Source organism: Rutilus rutilus, assembly GCF_951802725.1.
Source record: "Rutilus rutilus genome assembly, chromosome: 1".
In the NCBI taxonomy this organism is placed as follows: Eukaryota; Metazoa; Chordata; class Actinopteri; order Cypriniformes; family Leuciscidae; genus Rutilus; species Rutilus rutilus.
Window position 1 is genome coordinate 50,300,990 of NC_140209.1, and position 25,177 is coordinate 50,326,166.

General features: G+C 39.5%; 1 protein-coding gene across 7 annotated transcripts in view; it reads left to right on the forward strand.

The window, feature by feature from the left end:
• Positions 1–7,392: 7,392 nt before the first annotated feature.
• The window catches only part of hdac5 (histone deacetylase 5), a 75,410-nt gene continuing 57,625 nt past the window's right edge, over positions 7,393–25,177 (forward strand). For 3 of the 7 annotated variants that reach the window (XM_084401701.1, XM_084401702.1, XM_084401704.1), the window contains exons 1-2: positions 7,588–7,797; positions 22,466–22,694. In XM_084401701.1, the coding sequence (XP_084257827.1) occupies positions 22,673–22,694 (22 nt within the window). In that variant the 5' untranslated portion in view covers positions 7,588–7,797; positions 22,466–22,672. Of the gene's footprint in view, positions 7,798–22,465; positions 22,695–25,177 lie in introns of all 7 variants that reach the window. The other 4 variants (XM_084401703.1, XM_084401705.1, XM_084401696.1 and 1 more) reach the window with 4 other exon arrangements.

Genomic DNA, 25,177 nt, shown 5'->3' on the forward strand with positions numbered 1-25,177 from the left:
ATGACATTTCGAGTATGAGATCACAAAGTAATGACTCATAATTGATTCACTGTTTTACGATTACGCATTTAGAAACTTTCTCTCCCCCCCTTTGTTTCTCGTCCTTTTTGAGCTAAGGGCCAACTTCCTGTCAGGTGAGGAGATCCAACTTCAGTTTGAGTTTGTCTCACTGCAGCATTATAAAAATGTCCCCTGTGAAACTTACCACGTGATACTTGCACATTATGCACAAGGATGCAGGGATTTCTCACAGACATGCATCTATATTGACGTCTATCCTGTTTTGACCTTGTTTGACAGGCGCAGCTATGAATATGAATGGGAATTGCATGGTCCCGCGGGTCCGTTCAGCACAGCAGGTTTGCGCCAGGCCCGCGGCTCCAGTCCTAACGCCGTTTCACACATACTCCGTTTGCAGTGCGTATGCGGTGCGTATATTTTTTTTCCTACTAAGGTCAGAGCTTTCACACTGCACGCGGATGCGGTCCGGCGATCCGTTCCAGTTGCGGTGCGTATACAGCAGTGCAGAGATCGTTTCCGCACCGAGTCTGTTTTTGCTGTGCTGCAAACGCTGAATTAAAGTGACAGCGCATGTTTCGTGGTCAAAATGAACACAGATTGACCTGAAAATGTAGTAATTTCACCATAAATGTGTTTAATTAAATACAATGTAGTAATCTCACCATACATTATGTATTTAATTAAATACTACTTTTTTCACAGTCATCTTTTTACTTTAAGACCGTGGTAAAGCAAGGAAAACGTCAATTTACCTCAACAAGGCTACATAAGGAACAACACTTGTCTCATTCGTGGAGGTGGAAAAACAAGTTCTTTGTGACATGCAAGATTTATTGTATTAAAATTTAAATGCAAAAGAAAAGGCATGAGAGTCAGCTGTTTTTGTCAATTTTACGTTTTAATTTAAAATGTTTGCGATTTTAATATAAGTAGCCTACATGGTTAAATATTTGACCACTTTCTTGTAGAAGTAATGCATGGAATATAGGCCTACGTTGTTTAAATTGTGTTTAAACGTGCATACGTTCATTAAAGAGTGTATATGTGTACAAAGAAAATCGCAATGCTGACAACTTTGTTTTTTAATAAAAGTTGCTGCATAACTTCTGGATTTGAAATAAAAATACTAAGTATGTGTTTGTGGTACAGCCGCGGATCATGCACTGCAAACGCAGCATATGCGAAAGCACTATATTGCGTGCTGCTCTTGTACCGCTATAGTTTGTGTATGGGTGGGTATATTTGCAACACGCACCACATACGGAGTATGTGTGAAACGGGCGAAACTTGGCCCACCCTGGCCCCACGTCAAATAACAACCAATCATTGCAAAATTGGCGCTATGTTCAATTCAGCTCCAGAGGGAGATCATGTTTTTTGGCTGCTTGGAATCAAAAATCCGCTTGTTATTTAGAAAGTAGAAAGCGGTATTAGAACGTGACCGCGTTGTTCATAAACATTCAAACGATTTTATACCGTTTGAATGCAAAAAGATGCGAAAGAAACTCAATTCGTTACACAGAGAGCTACGTAGACAGACCTTTTGGCAGGGCAAATAACCAGTAAACTCCTTAGCGTTGGGCCCTGTGTGTTTATATAGAGTCCCTTTTATGACCCCGACCCGCCCCGCGCCTTATTTTGTTACAAAATATAGTTACAAAATCTGTTACGAAAAAAAAAGAGAAAAAAACCCCAACCCAGCAGAAATGTCACTTGGCTTACCTTACATCTCAAAGCTGTAAGGTTACGCTGGAATATGTGTGCGCGTTTGAGAGCTAGGTTAGTGTTTGGGACCTTAAATTGTGCAGAACGGCGATGCAGTGCATTGATTTGCTTCCAGAGCACGCTAACCTGCTAACCTGCTAACTGATAACTTGCAGTACGGCGAAGTGTCTTGTCGCCATGACAACAGCCGGCTCTCTGCACTGCTGCCGCCTGATGGCCTCCAACACCAGCCAAGAACTAACAGAGAGAAGGAAGACAGGAAAACAGCTAAAAATAAAATGCAAAAGAGCACATTTGAAAACAGATACACCTGGAGTCCAAATAATTACTTCCTTATTTTAATTCCTTTAGTACTGTAATAATATGACAATATGAGTAGTTCATGATGATATGATATGATTTAGCCTAAGTATATTAGAGGGCCTATAACAATTGTGCCTGTTTTAACTATACCTAATTACCTCTTTCTCTGGACGCTTTTGAATCCAAGTAAAAATAACATGCAAATTTGATAGGTTCTATAGTTTATGTATGTAAATATTTGTATGTGGGTTATGTAAGTAAAGTATTACAAATTATCAGGGAAAAGGAAATGGAATTTGTTTGTGTGAAAGAGTGCAATAACCTCAGTGTGTTTTCATTATAGTTAGAAACAACGGATGATCCTAATCTTTGTGAGGAATAACGTCACGGATGCTTCTGGGAGGACTATGACCGCGGAGGTTTTCATGCTTTTTTTTTTTTTCATGCTTTTATAATGGTGAGTCATAACTGTTAGGACTGGAGATGCTTCTCCATGGAGACGTGATGCTGCCCGGATCTCAGCACTCTCCTAAAGATTCGCTTTGGCACATCTACATTTTTAAGCAATCTAAAGCAATATTCTATGCTTTATTTTAGTATTTGTTAATACTTTATTTTTTACAGTGTTCTTGTTACACATATTACATGTAGTTACTGATGGCTATAAATTATGCATAATTCCACGCTACTAACCCTAAACCAAACCCTAACCCTAGTAAGTACATATCCCTGTGGTTTGGCTTAAGCCTAGTCCCAGACTAAAATGCATGTTTGAGCTGTTTTAACTGAAAGCAACTTGCACCGACATATCTTAAAATATGTCAGTGCCATTGTTTTGTCTCAACACACACATCAGTAATGTTTTTTTTTCTAAGGCTTGTTTATAAAAGCTACTTAAATGTCCTAATCGAACTAAGGGCTAATCCTGGCTTAATTAAAGCCCTGTCTGTGAAACCAGGCCATAGTTAATTAAGTTAAACCTTAGTTAAATTAAGTGTAACCCAGTATTTTTTGTAATGTTAATGGTGATGGTTGTCAGTTGGATTAAAAAAATAAACAATTTGGTCAATTTAGTCAAATCATTCATGTTCATTTTGCATTTTGCAAAAACACTATGGCTACGTCCGAAATCGCATACTCTCTTGAGTAGGTACTTATTTTGAATAAATACTTTGTTGCCGCTAAAAAAGTAGCCTATGTTCTATATAGTATGAATGTATGAATGCAATCTGGACGTACTACATTTGCCATGCTTTCATTATCATGTGACCTACCAGAGTCAGTTACGTCCATTCAGTGCCATTCATAAATCCTCTCCCGTGGCCTCATGGGATGGTAAAGTGTCCATCGTATGCACACTTCAGTATCCCGCCGGAAGAAGTAAGTCATCTGAGTACTTTTTGCCTTCTCTTTTATGAGTACTGTGAATTCTGATGTAGGCCTACTTCTTTTGTCACATACTGTTGAAAGAGAGAGAGAGAGAGAGAGAGAGAGAGAGAGAGAGAGAGAGAGAGAGAGAGAGAGAGAGAGAGAGAGAAATTTTCTATATTCCATATATATTTTTGGGTGAACATTTTCCACGTTCAACTATCAAATCATAGGAGCAAAGCTTTTAAAATGTATGCAATAACCTGCAACTTTTGAACACACACACACATCTACACTCATGCAGTGTGTTGTATGTGTTACTGCTAAACAGAGAGGGCTGGTTTCAGTGACATTTCCTCAATCTTTGTTCTGCGTTCATCCTCCTCTTATCCTGTTTTCTCTCTGTTGTACCAGGAAGAGAGCAAAAATTCATGTGTTTGTCCTTGCGGCTGTGAGGTAGTGGATGGTTTTTGCCGTGGATGGTTTATTTTTAGCTGCTTTTCTTATCTGTCAACATGTGCACATCGATCGCTCCACACCACCTTCACATGAATGAGCCTTTGACGTAAAAGAGCAAACTATCTGCCGCTCGCTGGGGAGAGAGAGAGAGAGAGAGAGGGAGAGAGGGAGAGAGAGAGAGAGAGAGAGAGAGTGTGTGAGAGAGAGAGAGAGAGAGAGAGAGAGAGAGAGAGAGAGAGAGAGAGAGAGAGAGAGAGAGAGAGAGAGATCTGTTTCCCCCTTTGCTTGGAATTCCAGTCTGCTCTGATGCATTGCTTCACTCTCGACCAGTCTGAAGTCTAAGGGCAATGACTGTGTTTATGTGTATAAGCAAATAGTGAATATATGCAGACATGCACCAGCGTATGTATTTATGTTTAAGGCATGGCTCTGTAGTGACCTGTGGACTAGAATGAGGCATGCAAACAGGCAGTCAGATGCATCCATGGCAACCTGGTGAGTGTGCAGAGCAGAGTAAACAACCACTATGGGCTGTGTGTGCATGTGAGAGAGAGAGACTGCATTTATGAGACCACCACGATAAGACTTGATCTAAGTGATATGTAGGGTAATTGTGCACTGGAGAACAGAATACCGAACCACTTGAAATGAACTGTCAAGATGAACCACCCACGAGCAAAAAGCCGTCGTTCCACCTCCTGAGACGCTAATTTGAAATGTCAAAAGCATTACCAATGCAAAAACTCATTTGAGAGTGTTGCAGGATTTGAATGAATAGAATTTAAGCACAAAACAGGTGGGTGAGGGGTCAAGATGTCAAACCCTGGCAGGATGCAAAAAGAGAAAATTCCCAGAACTCTCCACCTAGAATGCATTGGTTGAGTAGAGACAAGATGGTTACTCGCTTTAAAATGAATCTCCTATATGTTCGGAAAGCTTTAAGTTTCCGAATAAGTATCGTTGTGGAAGTAAAGAGAGTGGCCCGTCCTTAGCCCTTTACCAGATTTTCTAGAAGACTAGGCCCGTTCACACCAAGGACGATTACTATAAAGATAACGATAAAGATATAGTTCTAAAAATCGTTCTCAATATTAAAGAATAGCAGAGTTCACACCACAGCGATAACGATAACGGCACAAAGAAACGACATCGTTGGGATCACTTTCAAAATGATTTTATCCAGCTGATGAACGATTTTTTACAGCCAATCAGAATAAATCCTGCTGTAACAGGCTCGAGCATTTAAAGTGGAAGACAAACACGAGCTTACAATAAACAGATGTTTTCCGGTGGTGTGGACGCTATACAGTTATCTATAGTTATCGGTCTTGGTGTAAATGGGCCTTTACATGGAGTCTTCAGCTTTTGATGGGAGGATGCCTTAGATTAATTTCTCAAAATTGTGTAAAGTAAACCTTTAATTAGCAAAAAATTAGGCTAGAGATTGAACCTTTAATTAAGACTAAGCCTGGCATAAGTTAGTCAAAACGGGTTAAATCACATAAAGCAGGGGCTTTCAAACTGGGGACTGTTAGGGGGTCTATGGAAAAGTATAAAGAAAAATAGTGTAAAAAATGTAGGCTAATGTTTTTAAATATATATATATATATATATATACAGGTCCGTAGCCAGACTATTGAAAGGGGGGGTTCTTTTTTTCAAAAAGTGGACCTTTTTGCAGTTTTTCTCGTCCTTTTGTATTTTGTTTTTGTATTTAAATTGTGTCCAATTCCCTGTGTCCTGGGCATCAAGACTCAAGGCCCGGCGTAGTTAGGGGGGTTGGGGGGCATGCTCCCCCGAGAAAATTTGGATTTCTCTACATATGTGCAATTTAGGACTTTTGAAGGCCAAAAAATTATAAGAAATAGGCTAGCTTTAAAACCTTATCATTAGATTATTTGTCAATACCTCTCTTCATCTTCATATTTCTTTTTCTCTCAGTCTTCTTATCCTGGCCTATTTCTTCCCCTCCTAAAGCTGAACTTAGTCTTTTCATTTTCGTCTGTGTCAGTGACGAAAGTAGGCTCAACTGATATTTATACGTTTTAGGAATAATTTTCTTAGACAAGTTAATTTACTCAAGGCTAAAGCTGTAGCCTAAGTCAGTATTGACATTAGGAACCTTCTGCAAGCTTTGGAATTTGAAAACGTCTGTTTTTAAATGTTAAAAGTAATTTTAAATCATAGAAATTATAGTCTACGTTTACCGCAGTTGGTGGAATTGGCAGACGTTCCCTTAAGCATCGTGCGCTGTGGAAACGCGTCAAAGCATTCTCAGGTATAATTATGCAGCATTCATGCATGAATGATTTTGAATGAATATTTTCATCATGTCGATATACAATGGTCACATAATATTTAAACTAATCTTGCTATTGATATCTTTGTTAGACCCGACCCTATAGAACAAAATGTCCGGCTAATATCGAACCTAAAACGAATTTACCGCGCTCAACCAGCGGGAGTGCATTTCACGAATTAGTAATCGCTGGCGTTCAGCGGGGAGGGAGGAAAGTCTGCGTGAACCCGCAGATGCACTTTATGCAGTGAAGACTGTAAAGTGTTTGATAACTTTATTAAATTTCTGTGTATTTCCTCCTACCTGTCAGTGCCCCTTAGATGTCATGTGCCCCTGAGCAAGTGACCAGTTGCCCTAATGGTTAATCCGGCCCTCACCTGCCATGTCTATCGGCTCGCTTTCGGGTTATAGCCTACTTTCCGCGACTGCGCAACTGGGTTATAGGTTGCCAGGTTGAGGTGACAAATGGGTTGAAATTGTAGTATATGGTGTGTGGATTGTGTGAATATAATGCATTTAATACAAGATCTGGCAACAACATTAGACAAACTTGGTCCGATTATACATTAAAGGTGTTTGGGCCATGCAAATGACGGGAGTTTCCCGGGAGAAATAACAAACCGGGAGGGGTCCGGGAGATAGGGCTAAAAAACGGGAGAAACCCAGGAAAAACGGGAGTGTTGACAGGTATCCGCAGCACACACACACAAGTCCAGCTACAATAATCATATTAATTTGAAACGGCAACCCAGTATATTTGTCACAAGCATTGATTAAAACAATGATGACAATAATCACATAAAAAAAAAAAAAAAAAAAAAAAAACGACTTAAATTCTGGACCTTTGGCAGTGAGGGGGGGTTCGTTCGAACCACCCGAACCCCCCCTGCCTACGGGCTTGATATATATATATATATATATATATATATATATATATATATATATATATATATATATATATATGTATGTATGTATGTATGTATGTGTATATATATATATTATTATTTTTTTTTTTTTTTTTGATAAAAATAAATTAATCATATTTGTGGGTCCATGGCATCTAAAAGATTGAAAAGCCCTGGCATGATATAGCACCTTGAACACCTAAGAAATGTTGTAAGTGTTGTAACGTCCTCGCTCGCCCACCACCTTCTCCCCACGCATCACATACAGTACTCCTTAAGCTACCCAAAGGGGGCGCCCTCCTCTCTAAAACCAGTTTAGTTCCTGTTCAAATATAGGCTATGCATATTTAAAACATAGAACACTCCTGGTAAAATTAGACCATGCTTTGTAGCAAACTCAGACACATAGACATAATTAACAGCGGTCTTCACATCGGCATCTTTGAGACCCGCGAGACCCGCTCTGCGGGTTGTAATCTGTCGTGTCGCGCGCTATTTTTAGAACCCACAGCCGTGGTCACGTGACCGTCGAGAGCACGTCATTAATGTTGTTGTTGGTGGAGAAGCTGCAAATATGGAGGAAAGAGAGTTGAGACAGGAAAAATTTTACTTTTCATGAACAGGGGAGGAGAATAGCTTTGCAAAAGTGATAAAGTGGAAGACAGACGCTGAAATAAGACGGGCTGTGACGGCGCCCGGAACGACAACAAGTATCAGGTAAAGTAGAAAGAAACATAGGCTACATTATCTGATAGTGATGGTTTATGTTCTGTCTTTTCCCTCCTGGATTTGACACCCACCGAAAGGCAACGGTCCTGCCCGCAGGGAAACACATTATGTTGACAGCGGATGTATTCTTTATTGCATTTAGACAGCTTTAGACCTTTTGCACATTGGCGAATTCGTACACTGGACAGCCTTAAACAAACATCAAGAGTTTGTCTGATTTAGTCCGAGTTCCTTCAAACTATCGCCATTTCTTTGCCCGTGGGAATCGCCTGACGGGATGAGTTAGATATTTTCATGACCATCAGTCTCCCAGTATAATATCTGAGCGTTTTAATACAGTCAGTTGAAGGTTGATCGGGTTGAACTCCAGTATAGCGCAGAAGATGATGTTCTCCTGCTGGAGGAGAAGCGATTATATCATATTCATCATGATCTTCTTTTATTGCGCAACGATGTATGAAAAAAATAAAAAATAGAATCGGTATTTACAGCCATACCGCAAGGTTATGATGCCATTTTTTCAGTGAATAAATGATCTATGTCTGAAGTATTTTATTTAGCTATTAATGTATTCTGTGTGTTTTGGTTTCAACATAAGTTCTAGATAATGGCTTTAAGCAAAATATGCTGAATTTATTTTCAGACAAAACGTCAACTGAAGTATTTTTATCAAAGAGAACATTCTGTACTATGGTAGAAGAGGTAATTTAATTCTATCTATCTATCTATCTATCTATCTATCTATCTATCTATCTATCTATCTATCTATCTATCTATCTATCTATCTATCTGTCTATCTATCTATCTATCTATCTACCTGTCTGTCTGTCTGTTTGTCTGTAATACCGTAATATTTGGCCTATAGTGACATTTCCAATAGTTACAATTTGTTTTATGTGACATTAAGTGTATTTCTCAGAGGTCAAGTCAAGGCTGTCCGCTGTTCACCGTTTTCGAGTGGGTTGACCGAGGACTCAAAGTAATCAAATAATTTCTCAGCTGTTTTTTTTTTACTCTCCTGGTTAACTCATCAAATTAAGTCACGACATCAACTGTCCCAGGAAATAGGCTGGTGTATCACTCATGCACCAAGATAAATTTTTTTATCTTGGCTACTGCAGGATGTGGCTCATTTGTTTTGATTTATGTGAATGGAAGATGATGCCATTATAGCATTATTATTATGTTATGACTTCAAAATGGGTGTAACAATGAACACATCATTGTAGGTTAGTATTGCTAAGTCAGGTTCAATTATGTAACATTAATTAGGCTAGGTGAACTGCAACAAAAATAGTTTTGGTTGCACATTTAGAAGATCATTGACTTAATGGTTTTATTTTATTTTATTGAGTTTTCTTTTTTAAAGTCAAGAAACACAAAAATACAAAGCAAAAAGCAACTATACAAATCTAGAACCCATCCCACCCCTGGTAGACTTCAAGAAAATAAAAAGAAATGTAGACAAAAAAACAATTGACACAATATCAAAAGCAGCATACCATAAATTCACAATCTTAACATTGGATACGAGAAGTTGAGAGTTCCATCGATATAATGTCCAACAAAGACACTGTCCATGTTCGTCTGTCCATTGTGTGAGGAGGATTCCAGCGGTTAACTAACTTTTTTTTCTTTTTTGTCGCTGTGAGAGCGGCTAACAGTAAATATCTTTGTTGAATGGATAAGGTAAGGTCCCTAAAATCGTTCAAAAAAAAAAAAATGGCATGGGGTCAAACAAATATCTGTGTCCAACAGATATGATAAGTCCTGTGAGAGCTGGGTCCAAAAAGGTGAGAGAGAGGGACAGTCCCAAACGAAGTGCAAGTATGTGCCTAGAGATCCTTGAGAACAAAGATTACACTTGGGAGAGGAGGACAGATTCATGTAGAAACATTTCATAGGAGTCAAGTAAACCCTATGTAGTAATTTCCAGTGTATCATTTGATGATTGGGGTTCTTTGAAGACAGCTTAAACATCCTCTATACCTGATCCGAAATAAAACATGCACATCTTCATTAAGATCCTTGGCCCAAACAGTTGTAATAGATAAGGGTTTGTATGAATGCTCAAGAAGATACAGCTGATAGTGGATATTATTATGACCGTGCTCAAGGATACAAGCACAATCTGCCTTAGTCACGTTTACTAGTGCCATTAGTTGCCGTCTTCACTGCTTATGGATCTGGTAAGGGCCACCATCTGTTTTTGAAGAGAGAAAAAAAAAAAGTGTCCTTAAAAATGTGATTTCAGAATTGGCGAAGCAATAGGTCCAAGGATTGATACACTGATGTGTCCATGTAGATTTAGAAAATTCTGACCTGGTTATACTCAGGAGTGATTTTCATGCAAATCAGTTGAATGTTATGCCCCCTGATAACATTGCTGTTTTCACACACTGTTTGCACTGTTTTAGATTTATGCAGATCACAAACTGACCCAAATTCACCCACAAAATATCTGCTGAATATTTCTTCCAAACCTGTGATTCGGTTATGAGTGCTTTTATGTGGGCTTGAATAGCACAGGGTTGATCGTTCCAGCCAAATAATTGGATGAATAAGGTGCAATCTACAAACTAGAAGCATAATTTAGGTGTCAGTACAGCAGTAGTCTATGAGCAGAGAAGAAATGGAGAACAAGACAGTGGTTTCTGAAGTAAAGGATGTCCTTGTATTCTCTTATACATCACCTTTGACTTGATTATACAATACAGATTCAAGATAATGTAGATTAGGATTACTTTCCTGTTTATTTGGCCAATATATTTGCACTATCGGTGACCACATATGCATTAAAAGGTTATTAAAAATTGCATAACGGTTATATTTTGGTAGTTTTATTCAATTGCATTTGGTCTTATCTTACAGTATGCCTAGTTTTGTCTATTTTTGGCTGTTTGCTGGTGGTTTGTTTTGATTGGCTCAATCTGACAGGCTATTGGACTTTGATCCGCTCTTTCAGAGAAGCTGAGTTGCACATTGCTTGTAGTAAATGTAAAGTAATTGTACTTCAGAGGTGGACAGATACTTAGTACTTTCTGTTTTCAATAAAAGGTGCCTAAAACATTTAGTTTAATTTTTGCACTGGACATCTGTAGTTTTTCCAATTGTGTCTGTGCGTAAAACTTGTTCCACTTCTTTGGTTGCCTTGTGCCTCACCTACACGTCTACGTTCACGTTCACACCCTCATCTTTACGACGTGGTTTGTCAGAATGGAATGCAGAATTCTGGTCTGTTTTGCGTTCTAAATGAAGGGCACGATGAGTCCTAGAGTAATTAATAGATCTGAACCTCTGCACCACCCACAGCCACACCAGGCTCCTTTAGCCGCTTAACAATATGAGCATAACCCCCTCTGGGCCAGAAGGTGAGTGTGGAATGTAGGAGTGTGAAAATCCGAAAATATTTTGATGCGTTGAAAACAGATGTTGCCGTGGTTACGCTACACGGATGACCTGTACCCTCTTTCATGATCCTGTCCGCTCAGAGGTGTCCAACAACTCCCTTTCAGGATTTCAGCAGACTGTTGAGTTTATAAACATTTATGTTTGAGGTACATTTTTGGGGGCTTCAGTGTTGGGAAATCCACTTTCTCTTCCATAATTTGTGCAGATGATTTTGTTTAAAAAATCGCTCTGGACGTTACAGGCTCAAAAGCGGTTGATTAAAGTGGCATATAATCAAGGTGTCACAAATTTGCCACAAATGACTGTACATGATTTATGAGCTTCCAGAACTTCTGATTGAGGCTGTGTGTGACCTCCTAATTGAACTCCTTTCCACAAATTGAACATAGAAATTAAAACAGTATAAATAACATTTTTTTCTTAGTCTTATTAAGTGCAAATAATAAGTGCAAGTGCAACCATAATCAAAGTACTCTCTCAGTATTCAAGTGCAAACAGATACCAAAACAGAGACCAGAGCCACACTACAGTACATAATCCAGAGATAGGTTTGATATTGGAAGGCAAGCTATTGTATGTTGCTGATTTGCGACCATCGGGGAGCTCGTGTTTTGCTTTCACTTTCAAATTCCCGATCACACGTACTCGGTGTATTGGGAGCGGCAGTGCTGAGCGCACATTCTGCAAGATAAGGCATTCATCAGATGCTAGGATCTGTTGCGCAGCGAATCATCCACCATCGCCACGCGATCAGTGAACTGTGATTCCTGCTGCACTGTGTGCGACTGCGCCTCCTGCTGGATGAGCAGAGCAGACGTCTACAGTACTTTACAATGGTTTTTATTTTTATAAAAACAGCAAAACGACAGTGGAGTAATGTAATGTGAATGTAGCGGTGACATATTCAATGCTAATTTCGCCCTCAGGCTCCGTCATGGCAATATCGCGAGACAATTTCAACATCAGTTTAGTCTCGCGAGATCTCGTGCACTGCACACCCCTAGTATTTATCATTGAATCATTCATTCATGAGGTTTGTTTAGAAACGTTGATTCATCCAGTAATGAAACAAGTAAAGTATTGATGAGTGAGTCATTGAATCATTTTAAATAGACTGCAGCAATTAACATTTTGTCAGAACCTCTTGTAAATCATATTATTTTGTTTAGCCTAGTTGTCTGTTCAGAATCTTAATTTATCCAGAATGTAGCGGTGGAGATGAATCTAAATTTAGAGGATGACTGAATACAAAGCACCACATTATAATCAAGTAGTTGTTTATTTTAATTAGTTAGTTTCTTTCATTGTGGTTAGGGTTTTAAGATGGTTGAATTATTAAGGTGATGTCAGACAATTAGTCGTATTATTCATCATTCTGAATTGGTCACCCCACCCCCCACCCCCCCCCACCCCCCCCACACACACACACTGTTCAGCCTCCCTCTGAACTTCTGTGTATGCAGTCAAATCTTTTGTGTGTTTGTCTGGAAGCGTTCTTGTCGGTTTCTCTGACGTCTGATTTCTTAGTAATGCTGTGGATTGTGTGGTGTTGCTCAACAGAGCTCTGTGTGAATCTGAATATCATTCTTTGTCAAAATGTAGTGAACTATTGGGTGAGTGAATAGCAGTCTTTTTGCGAACTGTGTCACAGCTTATTTTAGACATTACTGTTTTAATTTATACTGGTCTATATTTCAGCAGAATATTGAAAGGAATGGACCAAATTTCCCAATAGGCTTCTGACAGTTTCCTGGGTTTATATTTTTAATGGGTCTCTTATTCGGGGTGATTTGCGGTGAGTAGGCTATCCCACTGACCCCTTAACTGCACAATTTTGCCAATTTTGAGGGACATAATGCCAGGGTTTTTTTTTTTCTACCTCCACAAGATGCATTGGTTCATTGGTCCATTTTTGGGGGGGCATTACAGGTTTAAAAAGAGCTGAGTAAAGTGCCATGTAATCCGTGAGTAATCTAGTGACTACATCAAAGGTTTGTTTCAGAAGAATGATGGTAACCGAACAGCTTACAATAGCCATTGACTTCTATAGCATGGGAAAAAAATACTATGGAAGTCGATGGCTACTGTCAACTGTCTGGTGGTTACCATCATTCTTCAAAATATCTTCTTCCATGTTCAGCCCGTGGTCCTGTAGAAACGTTTAGAGAAAAATAAAATGTATTTCTCTATTTTTTCTGATTATGTAATTAGTTAATAGTTCTTTGTTTTATTATTATTTATTATATATTAAAAAGGACAGCATTATTAATTGTATTTATTTATTTCTGTTATGTTAAAATTGACTAAATTTGGCATTTTATCACTGTTTCATTCTCTGACGAATGGCCGAAATCATAAGATTTATCACTTTTTTTATTACAGTTTTATAGACAGTCATCAGTTGTATGATTCTCTTGAGTTTTATATGTTAATTGATCATGTATCAGTACTCAGTACATGGTAGACAGAAAAAGATACATTGTTGACTTCATAGTTAATATTTTGCAGAAAGTGCACTATTTTACAATAGTGATCGTATTGTGGCATCCAAACGACTGAAACGACTAGATCAGTGCTTGAAGTGTGTCATGCAGCCGTTGCTAAAGGGATAGGGAGATTCATTTGTCTTTGTGGATGTGAGCCACGCAGGATCCTGGAACACAGCGGGCAGAGACTCGAGGTCTGACGGAGGACACCACCACTCTTGGGCGGCTGCCATACCTGCCATGCTCCATGCTGCATGCTAATGACCAATTTCAGCTTTTCGTTTGACCGCTCTGAAGCAGCAAGGACTCTGTAACCTTACCTAACTGCATACACCTGCTACTAAAAGTGTAAATATTATAGACCTTATATGTTGTAGAATGTTATTAACGTGTTCATTGCATGACGACACATTGTCCGTATTTGTTTAAATTAGTGTTAACTCTGGTGTTCATCTTTGAATTTGAAGGGCCTCCTTTAAAATCAAGTCAAACAAGCCTCTTGATCTCATCTCGGTAGAATGACACAAGGGCTTTTGTCTCCGCCGTCTCCAAGGTGAGCACTTCCTGGGTCACCAGGCAGTGTTCACCTGATTTCTTGTGGAACAGCTCACCCGTCGCCCTGCAGTCGAACAGGCCGCTTATTCCCGCCGGCCCGTCGCGTCTGTATGTTCGTCCCAGGGGAAGGTGAAGCTGCAGAGAGTGCGGCGGCACGCTAAATCTGTTTTACTATTTTAATCCTCACATGTCACTTGGGTAATGCATCCGAAGTGCTCCAGCCAGCATTCAGAGGTGGTTAAAGGTTCTACAAATATTCTTGTGACTGCTTTCTGCCACAACTCCTTACCATTTTTGTTTCACTTAAGGCACCCACACACTACAAGATAATCTGTCCAATTTTGGGCCCAATTCTCCCCTTCTGACAGTCCTTGTTACAGGTCTGCCAGGTTACTGCACTACATTTCCCATCACTCTCCTCTGTTCCCACCTGGACGTCATTTCTGATCACACACACCTGCACCTCATCATCACTACCACTACAAAAGCACTCACTTCACCACTGTCCGGTCTCATTGTTGGATAAAGGACTACTTACCTTGCCTTACGACGATCGGCCTGACTTCTCAGCGATCTGTCTCCAATCTCCTCTCCAGCGTCTTGTTTCCATTCTCCTCCGTGTGATTCTCCTAGTATCTCCTTGTCTCTAACTCTCCAGCGATTCTGCATATCCTCCTTCCACGCCTTCATCGACCCACCACCATACCTGTAAGAAGACACATTCCTTTCACTGCCAGCACACCACTCTACAATCCAGCATTGCACTTCCCACTCACCTGCTTCCCGTTCACCAGCCCTGTTGTTGTCAATAAACTCCGTTTGCATTCATCCCTGTCGCTCAAGTCTCATTCCGTAACATTCCTAGGCAAAGTCCTGATTATCTTGATGGTTCTACAGATTATTTTATCAGATTTTCCTGCGGTGTTAAGAAGAGTGATTGAATCTGCTCGGAAGAACATTGGGGTCGCACCGATCTTAAAGCAGCACTCAGTAGCTTTGGGATTTCTTCTCTGTATTCTCGCTTTTTGCTCGCAGGTTTCTCCCTAGAGCTCCCCCCACAGCTTCGGAATAGATATTTGACAACACTGTTGTAAAAACTCGTTGGTGATTCTCAGACACCAGAGGCTAGTAGATCAACGACATCAAAGCAGATGGGACATTCTTTAAAACGTCTTCTTCATTCGGGTTCGGACAGCGTGAGGGAGCGCAATAATGACATCATTTTAGCAGATTTCTTTTGGCCGTAAAGCAGTTGTTTACATCGCGAGACCTGATATCACGCGATACTTCCTGACGCGGCGGCCGGTGGCCCGCCGCCCCAAATTTGCAAGTGCGTATTTTCCGCTCACGGGCACCAGGGGGGTGCGAAACGACCACCATTCAACCCGAAATAAGTATTATAACCATTCCAATGACTCCGAAGCTGTTCAGTTAAGGTAAAAAAGTTACTTAGTTCACCTTTAAATGGTAAATATCCAACATGTTGAATATTTACGATCAGAAATCCTGTTGTGTGGGGGGATCGAGAAGCATAACATGACTTCATCCAAATCTTTTTCTTTTTTCCCCCCATGAATTTTCTGTAAAAAACAGTTCAAACACTATTATCGCCATTTCTTCTTGCCCGTCATCCGCCATGTTTGTTTACTCTAGCAACCAAAGTCATGTTTGACTGCGAGAGATTTTTGCGAGATTTGTTCACAATCGTGGCTCTATGATTTGTTTTTGTTTTTTATCATCATTTTTGTTGTCTCTCACATTTTGAAAATCTGATAAGATTTAAAAAATCTTTTAGTGGCCTTTAGTCTGAGGAGGCATTTAACAGGACCCGCATATTTATTTGATATATTTATTTATTATTTACTATTTTACTATTTAATTTTATGTTTTACTTTAATTTTACTTTTTTATTTGTATTTTACATGATGTTTTATTAACAAAGTTTGGGAGGAGCACGTTCAGATAATTAAACCTGATTAAACACCTGTGGAGCACATTCAATCAACGAGTCAAGAGGTGTATATATTCAGCAAACTTACTTCCGACAGTTTAACAGCATCCCTCCACCACCCCATCTCCTCACTTCTAGTCCTAAATACTCTTACAACAATGGAGGGAGTACTCTGGGTTCGGGCAAAAATTCCGAGCTCGGAGCCCTCCCCACCGGACAGCACGCCAAATACACATAATCGTTACTCTGTCTAATTGATGTAAGTGTGAACTCGTGAAAGTGTGTTATAGCTGTGTGTAAAAGGTCTGCAAAGATTTAAAGATCAAAGTGCACAATAAATAGTTATTATCTCCCAAAAGAACCGCTGAATCGAGTCGTCGCCAGTAATTCCAGTCTTACATCCGTAACATTCATATATAACAATGTAACAAATTTGCATAATGCCCTGGTTTTTATTGGCTGCCCGCGAACAACATCTACTTTGACCCGCCCTCAAATGCTGTAGCTGTGTTGTGTGCTTGTCGAGAAGACACTTTTCTTCTGTGCTGCAAAAGCATATTCTCTTTGTATACACTTCCAAAGGATTAGGATGTGAAGTGTCAGTGGTTAGAATTACCACGGCGATACAACAGCAGTATAACCTTTTGACGATTGTTTCTCAAATCTCTGCGAGGTCAACGTTATGAAGTGAGTTTGGAGTAAAAGCATATTATTAAATGTTGTCTTTTGTTGGACAAGAGGTTCATAAATGCTTCTCATGTTTGGAAAGATGTTTGACGTGGGTTTGTTTTTTCAAATGTACGTTATAAGTGACTCAAACTCACAGTGCTTTCAGATGGAGCAGCGTTTACAGAGCCGTACATCAGTGACAAGCTGCGCATAAAAAATAATTGCAGCCATTGCGCTTTCAAAATCGTGATAAGCCAAATCGGTTTAAGTGCGATTACATGGAAATTGCGATTAATCGTGCAGCCCTACTGCTAATCCACTGTAGGCCTACTATTACCTAAGATTGTCTTTGTTAATGCAGATTGTCTATTGTTCTTGCTACTTTGAGTAACGATAAAAGGCTGGAGCAAGATTTGTTTTATAAACTGTAATGTTACATCAGTCATTCACGTTAGTGCTCGGCTAACATTATGCACCACTATAAATTAGACATTAACACATCAGTTTGTTGATAGACATGCACTTGTTAATGCTAATGGTGAGGAATTACAATTGCAACATCTCATAATGTACATAAAACCGAGTAGCGCATCACTGAGAAACCTCTTGCTCAAATCATCCTTGCGATGGATTTGGGTTGAATAACTAGCCTAGTTCTTCCAATGTTTCATCATCGGACTCGCGCTTTGATTGATATGGTAAAATCGACTTCATCGTTACCGTCTTTACAGTGTGTACAATCGCTGAGGACTCAGGAAGCCTCCGGAGCTGAAGTCCACTTATGGTAATGGAAATGTAGTTTTCGACATGCCCTGTAAGCAGTAGACCAATCATAACAGACTGGGCCGTCTGACCAATCAGAGCAGAGTAGGCTCTCGGAAAGGAGGTGTTTAAAGAGACACAATATTCGAACAAGTTGTTTTAGTGTCTTTGAGAAATGAGGTGATGTGAAATGTATATTATGAGAAAATGAAAGAAAATTATAATTTTTTGGACATTTGAGGCATGGAAACTTTTTGAATCAAAAACAGTGTAGCCTGAATCCTGAAATGAATACTTAATGAGTCATGAGACATTCTCTTAGGTGTTCTCTTAGATTCGTTTGACTAGTGTGATCGTTCCGTACCGTTCCCGGGCGTGGTTCGTTTAACCGTCCCTGGCCCACTTGGGAGAGGTGAGCCAGAGCGCGGTTCAGTTGGGCTCGGGGCTCGGTACGCATGTAGTATGAGCGCTATCTGCACCGGAGCACGGAACAGTGCTCTACTGTCATCATTACGACAGCAAACATCTTCAATCGCTGGACAATCACGCAACCATGCCTAGTATGTGTACACCCTTCACCCAGTGGACTACTGTTCATTGACTACTGGTATGCCATTCATGGGTTTATCTCCCCCAAAAGTGTAAACATCGAGCCCCCGGGCACCATTAAAACATGAGTGGTCTGCTCAGATCCGTCAATCTCTTTCCTTCCTATGTGTTAGTTGGTGGCGTGGCTACTGTAGCAGACGGAGGCAGAGGGTGTTTAGCCAGTTAGATGAAGACTGACGCATTACATGGGAAAAGACATTCAGCTTTGATTGCAGAAGTGCAAGCAAAAATTCGCTGCATTTCGACCTTCAAAGATTAAACAGGTCATGAACAATTCAAAGAGAACAGGGCATTGCTATGCTACATGCTATAATGGACGCTTCAGTATAACATCATCATGTACCCTTTCAGAAAGACAAATGTTTCTTATATATATGATTTACTTGATTTACTTTATTGTGTCCAAAAAAAAAAGGCACCTCAAACAGCTGTGGCGCTTCATGTCAAAAATGCGCCCGGTGCAGATACTTTAGATTGGTTTTATTATAAGCGACACACTTGCATTCGCTCTAGACAGAGTGTTAGCTGCTCAGTTGCTAACTCATGAAACAACACAGCTAAGTATTCCTAATATGTTGGACCTTTTATTGAAAGTAGCCTACTTTAACCTGTTGAGTCATGGCTTCACAAGCACCTGTAAGATCTGTGAGGTTTGAGTTAAGGGAGGCACAATGCGCAAAAGACGCGTTTGCAGAACAAGCTATTTTTGTAGTTCCGCTAAGTGCCTCTAGTGTGGCAGAAAATTGCATGCCTTTAATTAATATTTCAGTAAGAAAAATAATTAAATTACCATAGCTAAGCTAGAAAAACAGACTCTAGGTAGGAGCATTTTGCTAAATATATGCACTATATATTTCAGAATTGCAAGCATTGATTCGAAAATTGAATTGCGAAATTTATGTCAACCCAGCCCCATGATATACTGTGTTTAGGCCTAAAAAAGCAAGAACAACACTTCAAAAATGATACAAGACAAGATGACTCCCCAAAATGAGTCAACAAACACAATATGAGTGTAATAATTGTAGTGCAGTTTAGTGTGTGAAATGAACTGGAGCTGTGCTTTCAGTAATTTGATTTTAGAAAATCTGCACTTTTGTTCTTGATGCATAATATGAAGGGTTTTTATGCTTATATTGGTTAAATAAGGTTAGCCTTTATGAAGTGTGCCCTTGATGCTTTACCGATTAGTCTTGGGTTTGCTTCACCATTTTATGACACTGATTGTAAAATTAGTGGACCTTAATGGTCTGGAAACCTTCATTCAGAGAATGCGGGAAGCTTTAACATCAAGCACGGACACTAATCAACACATCTCCACCCCCACGCTATTCACACCCTTGTTGAGTGACTGATGCCTTCTCATATTCTCAGCCTCAAAGAAAGAGAGCTAAGCACCTCAGGAAGGATGATTCTCTTTAGTGAGCCAGTGTTAAAACTCTCATCAAATGTCCCATCCTTCTAAAGAGTATTAAACACTGATCAGCACTCTGGCACGAAGCCTGACCATTTGTACGAGAGAGAGAGAGAGAGAGATAGAGAGAGAGAGAGAGAGAGAGAGAGAGAGAGAGAGAGAGAGAGAGAGAGAGAGAGAGAGAGGGAGGAGTGACAAAGATTTGGACAGGAGGAGCTTTCAGCTCTTCCATTAAATCCCTGACAGAGCTTTAGAGACCAGCTTCAGCCTCTTTAGTCAATACAGGGCTTTCCAGGAACTGTACCAGCATGTTAGTGCCCCACAAGGCCCTGGGACATGTCAGAGCTGGCTGTGGCCAAAGAAACGAACTAGACTTTCAGAATGACAGAAGAAACAATCCACATTGGTCCATAGTTTTATTAGCAGACCATGGCAGAAAATACTCAGGCTTTCTGTAATGAAACTTGATTTCTATGGTTTCATGAGGGCTTATGCCACAATTTAATGAAAGCGGCGATGGGACTGGAAAGATCTGCATGTCTGTCATGTCTGTGTTTGCCAACCGCCATTGAAAGGAAAGCAGAAGCTCAAATGTGCACATCACATGCACGTTCAAGCGTCCGTGTTTAACATTGATGTGAACCTTTTTAACAAATCACTCGAAAGTAATTTAGTTACTATTTACTTTTATCTGCCGTCAGACTATATGAGACGTCGTTGTCATAACGCGTTGCTATGGGTTGCGTCTTGCTTTGGACTTGACTGACAGACTGACATTCTGACGCCACAAGCTTCATGCATTCTATAGATCACACACAGGTCTATATGCACTTGTTTTTCTTTTTGTTGCAATTATTCTGCTTATAGGCCTATAAATATAATTACTGTAGTAATTGTTATATTGGAAGTGCATGATAGATGATTTTACATTTTAGCCCCTGAGACATTGGATTGATTTTAAAACTTTAATGTACTTGAAGTGTGCTCCAACCACTAGTAAAATACAAGTATCGGATAGGGACTCGGTGTTAGCAGATACTCAATATTCAATGACTCGGATTGGGCACACATTTAAACAATTGAATTTAGTTTTCAGTAATTTTATTTTTAAGTTCATTAGACAAAATTAAATAGATAATTTAATATATCATTTATTTTTTCATTTAATTCATTCATTTAATATTGTTGATGCATCCCTAGATTTTAGTAGAAAAAAAAACAGATTTAAATGCATAAATATAAGAAAGTATTTGTGGATTGAAGCTATTTGGTTAACTTAACCAATATACACCTCCATGCAAAACTGCAAACCATTCTTGATTGTGTTCTATTCTTTATACATAATTCATCGTTTATATGTTTTTAAGAAGCAGTGCTTTGATATTTGAACTAATATTAATTTGCATTAAGTGTCCATTCCAACTGTTTATTACTTGATTCTCAGTCGTTGATGACTTGATTTCTCTCTTATTTCATTGGTGAGCATCGACACGATTGCAGGTTGTTAAACTTGAGAAACACACAGATCTAAAGAACAGTCCTGTAGACCTTCATTATTGAGCCACATTCATAAATGCTCATAAATTGGGGATTTGCAGTTTGAGATTAACGGTTTGAGATCAGCAGTCGAAACATTACACTCAAGAAATCCAGCTACCATAAAGTCCTGGCCCAAGTTCAAATTACTTTATAAGTGCGTCAAAGCAAAACAACAAGACTATTTCCGACATTTATCAGTTACTCATTACGGTTTATTGACTCTGAGCTGAAAGCACACATGTGTTCGTACATACATTGATTCATTTAGATATGCAAGTAGGGACCTGGAACTCTGTTGTTCAGTCAATAATTCAAGAAAACTGATTGATTGATTGATTGATTGATTGAACTATTCCATACCAAAGGAAGTGTGCTATGGTCACACTGGGTCATTAGACAAGTCGCACTGTCGGAGGACAGCCAGACTTTACTTGCATGATTCAACCAGCAGGTGAGGCTACCGTCCCAGTGCATGCAAGGCAACTCAAAGCGTGTCATCTTTTCAATGCAGTGCTGCAGTTTTACTAATAATTTAATGCAATTAGTCTGTACATATTGTTCAAAAGTATCTGGCAGATTTGTCCAAAAAGGCACCTGGTGTGCACAGAAAAGTTTTTGACCTATTTTCAGTTTTATTTTATATATATTTCATGTTGGTGTGTTGATTTGCATAAGAATGTGTGTTTCGGAGACTCGAATGCTTTGTGATGGATAACATTATCTACTTGAATACTGAACAGACCTAAGGCTCAGGAAGTGTGGGCCAGTGTTTTAATAATCACTAAAACTAGACGGTCGAGAACCTCTCTATTCTTTGCTTGGGGCAGGGCTCATGGTAGAATGAAAGGCAGCGTGGGTAATGTGCTATCCTGCTGCGTATCCAGTCGCTGCAAGGCAGCGTGGGTATTGTAGTGCGTCTCCACTGACTTAGAGGCAGGGTGAGTCATCCATTAACATCCTCTGGTTCTGTTTTGTAAGCAGCAAACATACAACTCTGTTACGAGCACAACATTCTGACACAGGCGTTAATGACTCTTACAAACCCCGTTAATATGCAGCTAGGGGACTTTATTCACTCTTTGAAAAACAAATGAGCTGTTTTGCTTTATATTATTATTTATTAATGTTTTTGCTTTTCAGACGGGTCACAGCCACAATCTACAGTAATTTTGAGGAGGGTATTTTGCATTGTATTTTTTGGCTTGAAGGATGTCAGTGGTCTCGGTTTCATTAACGTCAGTGTGTTTGCATCTGTTGCAGTGTGAGGGTGTTCAGCTGGCACCAGCGGCCATCACAGCCCTCCTCGTGAGGGTTACGGTCATGGCTGACACCGAAGACCCCCTTTAGAACTCGCCGTCTTGTGGCATCTTGCCTCTGAACCAGAGGTTGCACGCAGGTTTATCCAAAAAGCATCTTTGTCTGCTACTTGGAGAACTTTAGAGGCAGAGAAGATCAGTGGCGTCATCCATGAATTCACCAAACACACCTGGTAAGAGTTTTTACTTATTCATTCATGTTGCACTCTGTAACATTGATGTTTGCTAATAGAAGATTTTATCTCAGTTGATAATTCTTCCCAGTATCAGATGTTTTAAACATCCATGTTTTTAAGATCCAATTTTTAGTGTGAATAATTGATATTATATATATATTAGTCTAAAATATTATTTGAAAGATAGGCCTATTTGGTTTCCATTAAGTTACATTATTATGTTTAATTTTTCTACTCATACTAGTATTGTTTATTTTGCGGTCCCCTGGGGATCCCCAAAAGATCCCCAACTTTTGCCTAGATATTTGCCCCCCCCCCCGTTTGCAGTCTGGATGAGTCGACACTAGTTGCTGAAAGTCAGGGCCAGTCTGCGCATTTTCAGTAGTTGGAGTTCTTCATTTCACAGAAAAATGCATAGTGTACGATAGGCACAGACTTTGATTACATCCAAATATCAAACATGTCTGATATTTTGTAGTGATTTTAAAACACATATTGTATTCATTTGTCATGTGTCTCCTAGCAGCGAGGCACAAGTTTCTGTGCGAGTTTGTTGTGTTTGGAACAACTTGAAAGTCTTGTAGTGTGTGATTCTCAATCATTTATTACAAAGTTGGTAAGTGTATGATGTCTGGTGTTTTAAAATATGTTTAGATTTGAAAAGTAATGTATTGCATTCCAGCCTTAAATTCCATTCCACAAAAATTCTCCAGATTCATCCCTTCAGAATCAGCTCAGAAGTCTTCAGATTCCATCTGGGCCTCCAAAGAAGAGCTGCAGTACATGAACGTTTGCATTGTCTGATATTGGTGACACTGCTCACCATGGTTGGACTTGCACTCGTTTGCTTTTTGTTCAGCAACCTCAGTCACAGATTTTTTTGTGTTGCTTTTCCTTACATGACCTGTGAGAATAGAAGTTTTTTTGTTGTTGTTGTTGATTGACTATGGCTACAATGTTTTTCCTAGCAAAATTGGTTTGTTTGTGCATACTAAACATCAAGTAACTTATTAAATTAAAGAGGCAAACTGGCTTATACAGTGCTGGTCAGAATTATTTGCCCCCTTGGTAAATATGATCAAAGATGGCTGTAAAAAATAAATCTGCATTGTTTAGCCTTTTGATATTTTATCAAAAAAAAAAAGCAAAAATCTAACCTTTCATTGAAGCAAAACAATTGACAGTGGGGGGAAATCACATTATGAAATAAATGTTTTTCTCCAAAACACATTGGGAACAATTATTTGCCCCCTTTTATTAAATACTTTTTGCAACCTCCTTTTGCCAAGATAACAGCTCTGAGTCTCCTCCTATAATGCCTGATGAGTTTGGAGAACACCTGACAAGAGATCAGAGACCATTCCTCCGTAATGAATCGCTCCAGATCCTTCAGGTTCCCAGATCCATGTTGGCGCTTCTTCTCTTCAGTTCAGCCCGCTCATTTTCTATAGGGTTCAGGTCAGGGACTGGGATGGCCATTGCAGATGCTTGGTTTTTTGCTCAGTGAACCATTTTTGTTTTGATTTTGATGTTTTGTTTTTGGATCACTGTCCTGTTGGAAGATCCAAACACAGCCCATTATAAGATTTCTAGCAGAGGTTGTCAGGTTTTTATTTTTTATTGTGTATTTGATCGAATCCATGATGCTATGTATCTGAACTAGATGTCCAGGACCTCTGGCAGAAACTTAGGCCCACAGCATTAAAGATACAGCAGAGTATTTCATTTTACACATGGGGTTTTGTTTCATCTGTCCGTTTTTGTATTTTTGTTTTAATAAAATATCAAAAGGATAAACAATGCAGATAAATTTTTTCACAGCCATCTTTGATCATTTTTACCAAGGAGGCAAATAATTCTGACCAGCACTGTATAGTGGCTATGACTTCCATTTCCGTTTCCATTTTGCACCAATTTCCCCGGACGTGATGATTTCGTTCTTCTGAACACCTTATAGAACTGCCACTTTATCAGCAAATTGTCTGTCAGTATTATGTTTTTTGACATTTTGCATCAGATAGATATTAGTTATAATCACTACTGTGTCAGTTGTGTGAAGCTCTTTTAAGCATTATGCAAAATTAACTTTTGCATATAAATGTGTCTTTCCAGTATGTGGACACAACCACCATACAATGAAAAAAATCCATTCTCTCCTTTATTTTTTATCCTCAAAAAGCCTAAACACTCTCAATAATCAAGCCGTTTGGATTTTCTGAGCAATATGACGTCATATTGCTCAGGCTCCGCCCACGACCGCTGACGGACTGTCCCGTATTAGCATATTTCTGCCCTCAGCCATTTGTATACTGTCAGCCAAGGCAGCACTTTACGTGTCTTGTGTCGACATCCACAAGAGGGGTGGGGTGAGCAGTTGCTCATTATCATTTAAAGAGACATGCACCGAAACGGGTCGCTGTGAACAGAGCTGTTTTTGAGGAGGTAAAAAGGGTGTTGTTTTACACAACCATTGAGAAATT